The 6,000-nt window shown below is 42.1% G+C and overlaps 1 protein-coding gene across 1 annotated transcript in view; it reads right to left on the bottom strand.

Moving 5' to 3' along the window:
• Window positions 1-5,364: 5,364 nt before the first annotated feature.
• The window catches only part of LOC108578732, a 124,569-nt gene continuing 123,933 nt past the window's right edge, over window positions 5,365-6,000 (bottom strand). The window contains exon 21 of the mRNA XM_017942109.1: window positions 5,365-5,895. Coding sequence (XP_017797598.1) covers window positions 5,598-5,895 — 298 coding nt within the window. The 3' untranslated portion in view covers window positions 5,365-5,597. The remainder of the gene's footprint in view (window positions 5,896-6,000) is intronic.

Here is a 6,000-nt window from a genome sequence, read left to right as displayed (position 1 = left end):
AGCCACTTTCAATTAGACGTTCTCTGAGAAGAATGATGATGGATCGATTCGTGCAACGAGACGTTCAATCACAGGAAGAAGTATGTTATGTATTCACGGGTTTCGCGTTTTTCAATCTGAATCGTATAAATTTTGCCGTTTGAACCGTTCGTTAGATGTATGAGAAATGGTCTATGGGTATGTATGTATATGGATTCTCATTGTGCAGAGGAATAGCGATAATATTTTACTTCTTTTTCTTTAACCCTTCAGGGACCGGTTGTTCTTCCGTTGTGTATTTGTTTTGTTTGTTGTTTTTTTTCCATCATTTTCTTACGGTTCGTTTGTTTTTTTTTCTTCCTTGCGTGTGTGTCTGTGTTTTTAAATATCTCATTTGAAATTGAAAGTTATTCAAAGTAATGGAAATTCATAGACTAAAAGGTAGCCTCTATTATTATTAAACACTCATGTCTAAACACTCATGGCATGCATCACGTTACATTATAATAATCTAATAACAGTATGCATGTGAATCGTTAACTACTAGGATTGATATCAATTCTTTTTTTCTTTTACAAATTATGTATTAGTACCGTAAAATTTGTATCGATATTCTTAAGTAGAATCGAATATGAAGCCACTTGAAAAACTGAATTTCGCGCGCGAGTCCCAGCAGGGTTAAAAACTTCACGTCGTTCGTTCCGATCAGTCTGAATAAACATCGCGGGTAGACCTCTCTGGACACTGTGTATATGTTATTCTTGTTCGAACAGCGATGCAAATATTTGTCTTTTGTGTGCTTTCGTGTCTTTCACGCGTGTTATCTTACCATCGAGATTAAACGATATGAAACAAAGAAAAAGAGAGAGAGAGAGAGGGAGGGATGCTTGCACAATGATATTTCATATGAGTATGAACCGCACACAGGCCAACGTGACTCATATATATATTACCATTCGCGTGAACCTCGCTTACGAACGATAGTATGGAGTTAACCTATCATTGTTTCTCGAATCCCCTCGTTGCTTGTCGAAATCTTCTCATTGCGTGATTCGTTGCCCGACGAATTACTTTTGCGTTCTCCCATATTATTATTCTCTCGTGTCGACGTCATTGATTCGTGCTGTTCTCGTTATCGTACTGATCGGTCATTCTACATACATACATACATATTGCGACAGAACATCACGATCTCTATGTAACATCGCGACGATTGCCATGGTATCTTTCGTTATTACACACCGACGAGACTCTTCGGACGTTTAACGAGTATAGAGAGAATAGAAATCGAAATGTTTTTTTAAAAGAGAAAAATACTGTTGCTATTGGGATTGGTGTAATCACGTGCGTTGCTGTTTTGTGTTGGTATCCGCATGGTTTGTATGTACAGTACGTGTCTATGTATAGATGTACGTGGTGTACGTGTACATTGTGTGTTGTGTGTGTGTGTGTGTGTAGGTATGCGTACTTCGTCACGAATGCAGATCTACACTGTTTGTTCGCTTTTTGATAGAAAGTGTTGAAGAAGTGAGTGTGTCGTGCTTTCGTGTTCGTGTACGCGAAAACACGTATGTGCACATGTGTACGTGTGTAAATGTACTTTAAGGGGTAATTATCACAGAATATACGAGATATTTTTTTTTTTCATTAAGCTTACGAGATATTAATCGAAGCGGAGAGTAGGAGGAAAATATTGGCGGTCAATCCCGTCAACGAAGCACACACAATTACCAAGCGACTCGGAAACCCTTTCCAGCGCGAGGAAAACGCATAAAAGGTTGTTCTTGTTTCGTCGACGGACTTGGCCTGGTTTGCCGAATTCGCCAGCCCTTTTTCATTAATTAACGTGTACTTAGGCAGCGGAGAAAATAGACACTTTTACAAATGAAGATGATGGCGAGATCGCGGACCCGTGTTCCTCCCTTTCGACTCTAGCTTTCCATCTTGTTCCTTATTTCTTTTCTTTTCTTTTTTTTTTCTTCTCTTATCTCCCTCCTTTTTTCACTATCCGTATTATTGTGTCGCTGACGCCTTCGTAGTATTCGTTTTTCATTCGAACACGTGCAAGCCCGAAATCGTTTTTTGCCACGTTCGCGTTTCTTTCTCGAACGTGTCAAAAAACGAGCTGCAACACGTTTCACGAGGAGCGTTTCGCCAGGAACCCTTTTTACCGATCGAAACCGGCACACAGATCCGGCTACATTTCGAGTCTAACGCATTCTAACCGTGTCAATGGCGCTAAACGGTAATTCTCTGTGAACGAAACGGATCGTTAGAAATTATCTCGTAATACTATTCTGTCCTACGGATGGATCCTCTCGTAATGGGATAAAGAGGCGCATAGTATTCGTGAATGATCGAAAAAACCGGTTTTGCCGCGAATATTACGCGTAAGAGGTAATTTTGAAAAGTATGCGCTTGTGTATAGAACGTGTGTTTCGAACGAAATTCTAGGCGATTCGAATTTCGCGCCTGACCCGCGTTAGACGCACGCATACGGATATATGGAAAGCGCCGCTGAGATTGTAATTAATTGTAAAGAACAGCCGAATAAGTCGTTCCTGTTTCTCCGGTTGGCTCTCTCTCCAAACGAATATCCCGCGCTCGCAGAGCTACATCAGCATATGTTTTTTTTTTTTTCTTGTTAGATACTATACACAATACGTAAGTATATCTAGACGTACTACGTAGTAGAAACTTTGTTTTCTGAATATAATCATGTAATCTTTGGAATTGTATATCTGGTATGACCCGCGAAGGCCGGAGAATGAAATTCATTTAGTTTCAAAGTAGTCGCGTGCATCTTCTTTTGTTCGTGTTATCATTTCGTATCCATCGTCTGTTTCCTGTCTTTTTTTTTTCTTCTCCTACAATTTTCTTTCTTCTTCTCTTGCTTCTTTTCCCATTTTTTTTTTTCTCTCTCTTTGCTTCGCTTTTCGTTCGAAGGTTTCTCGGGAGATCCGATCGAAGCTTCGCGCAACAATCTGCGATGCTTTATATCGTTATAAAGCGTGGGTGCGTGTGTACGTATGTATGTATGTGTGTGAGAGTGTGCATGCGTGTGTACTCGACAAGTGTTCTCTCAAAGTTTTCGAACGACGTTAGATGCGAAACGAAGAACGTTTAAGGGTGTCTTCCGCGAGGACCGTTTCCGTTTTGTAGCAGATTGAGGGACCGTTTAACGCGTCCGCCTTCGATTTTCAACGATTTTCTCTCTTTTTTTTTGTTTCTTGGGGAAGTCTTGCGTCAGAGAGTCACGGACCTCGATTCCATTTCTAACAACGACCCAACGAACTATTCCCACGAAATGACAATGTGTCGATCTATATACAAGAGGAATATCGATGAGATAGATTTCAAGCGAATAGACAGAAAGAGAGAGAGAGAGAGAGAGAAAAGTATCAATGTCCATCACGTGTACATGTATGTGTGTGTTTTTTATTTCTCCGAAGCTTGGCGTTCTCCACCCTCGTCGTTTACATAGTTTAGTTTTGCTCGCTCACATAAAAAGCAATGATCCTCGGGAAAGTGTCGAAGTTACATGATTATTTTTAAGTTACCATACAACTACCACGATATAAAGTTTTAGATTTCGAAAAAGTTAGGCAGTCGATTCGTGGAAACAGTAGGTCTATTCGTCTGGGCTTAATAAGTAAATGGATCCAAAGTGACCGGGAGCTCTTTTGTGTTTCACACGCGGTATTGTACGTATACATATTAGATATATTGAAAATCGAAGGCGGGACGAAAGCGTTCGAATTTTTCGTTTTTCTTTTTTTTTTTTATTCTCGTACGTTTCATCCTTCACCTCTTCGCTCTTTCTTTTCGTTTTCTATTTTTCTTTTTTCTCCTTTTTGTTTCTCTCTCTTTGACTGGAACGGAGTATCGACATGTCTCGTGTAACACGACATCTCTCGCGTACATCGAAGTTCTTTCCGAGGCGTGGACTTCGATGGGGGTGGATTCGCGGGGTGAGAGAGAGATGCTCTCGAAGCATTCGAGCGGACCTCGTCAAATCGTTCACGACAACAATCAGACTCTTACGATCTCTTGTTAATTTCTTACAATAAGAACGTATCTTTACATTACAATGCCTATTTTATTACTAACGGCGCGCGGCGATTAACGTCGCGACGCGCGCCTATTGGTCGTACGCAATGCTACGTTTTTAAACTGTTATTTAGAAAAAACTTTTTTTCGTCAACAACGTGTTTCACATTTTTTTTTTATCTACAAGTAAACTCGTCTTCCCGATCAAACGGCCTAAAACGTCGTCTCGCGCGAGGGTCTATTTGTTTATTTGTTCTTTTTTTTTTCTTCTTTGCTCCTTTCATCCTCGTTTTAACAATGCAGCAATTACATTCGCCTCGTTTATGCAGCGCGATTTCGCTCTTTCGTGTATACAACATAGTTTTCGTTAGAACGCGAAACCGAGGGTCGCGTTCTCGATTATTTCCGTTTTACTCTTGAACTCTTTTGCTCTCGCGATCACGGACCCTGGGGATCCGATCGTTCCTCGCGTTCCCTTCCTTCTGCTCGATCCGTTTCCTCGTTCTCCCTTGGGAATCCGTACATCGTCGACGTTGCAATCGCGCTGGACGCACTTGTTACATCTAATTCCACACCTTTCTCCTCATTTTTCTCTCTTACATTACGAATATTTTACCAAATATATTGCGTACTGGCAGCACTGTTTTCACATTTCGCGTCTATTCGGAACACTCTCCAATACCTGAGGTTTCGTTATCCTCCTCCCTCACGGCACTTGTTCGAACAAAATGTCCGGCTGTGTTCTTCCATGTTCCACCGATCACCGTCCTGGACGTTATGCTATATATATATATTTGTTTTCCTGTCGCTGTCTCGAAAGGATGGGAGGAATCATCCTTTTCCATGTATTCCTCTTATTCTTTTTTTCTTTTTCTCGTGTATCCTCCGTTTTCTCCACTGGACGAACGTTTCGATTCCCTGCGGCTGATTTTACAGCGCTGTTTAACTCGAAACACTTTTAAACATTCCTCTGTCTCTTCCCGCTGATCGTTTGCCGATTATCCTTCCTTTCTCGTCTTTTCGGTTATTTTTTTTTTTTTTTTTTTTTTTTTGTATAGGGGACGGGGCTAAAGCTCTGTGATTCGTAAAAAAGAGAGAAGAACACGCTCGACCGGAAGCTGGCTGCGAAGGGAGCAAGAAGAGAGAGATGTCACGCGACAAACTCTCTCGTTCCCTCATCGGCCGTTCGGTATATTTGTTTGTTATCGCTTAGAACCGAAAAGGATTCGGCCGATCGTCCTTATCGGCGATTTTATTTTTCTCGCACGTGTGTGTTTCCTTTTTCTCTTCTTTCTGTATGAGTGTGTTATCTTTCTTTCTCTTATGTGTGTGTGTGTGTGTGTGTGTGTGTGTGTGTATCACACGGTGTTTACTCATATTTGTTGCTGTTTTCAGTTTGTCTGTTTTGTTTGGTTTTGTTTCAATGACCTCATTCTCGACAACGACGGCCGAACGCTTCTATGGTTTCCCCTGTGAACAACGCCCCTCTCCTTCTCTCCTTCGAGCTCTTTCCAAACTCGAAGGACGCATCGCTTCGCTGTCGTGGCTTAATGCTGTGTCCCCGAGCTTCAGGTAGGATTCGGTAGAGGTGTCTCCTGCCTGATGTCGCTCTTCAGCTTCACGAACTCCTTCGCTATCTCGTCGTTGTTCCTCTGCGAGAGAATCCTCAGGATCGTCCAGCCGGTCTCGTCCATCTGGATGCGCTTGCCGAGTGACAGCCAGCAGGCGCACGAGCCCTCCTCGACGATGTCCCTGAGCTGCATCACAGCCACGCCGACTAATCTGTCCTCTCGGGCGAAGCAGTAATCCTTCACGCAGATGTGCAGCTCGTGGAAGTCCAGTTGCTGCTGTTCGTTGCCGATCATGCTGAAATACGAGAATTCGTTTTGTTCACGTTGAGTGTTTCGTCGATGAGATATAGTACAGTAGTTTATATTTTGGGGTTTGAAGGTAATTTGTGTGGTTTCGAGT

This window comes from Habropoda laboriosa, unplaced genomic scaffold (genome assembly GCF_001263275.1).
Source record: "Habropoda laboriosa isolate 0110345459 unplaced genomic scaffold, ASM126327v1 scaffold28, whole genome shotgun sequence".
In the NCBI taxonomy this organism is placed as follows: Eukaryota; Metazoa; Arthropoda; class Insecta; order Hymenoptera; family Apidae; genus Habropoda; species Habropoda laboriosa.
This window is presented reverse-complemented; position numbering and strand designations above follow the sequence as displayed.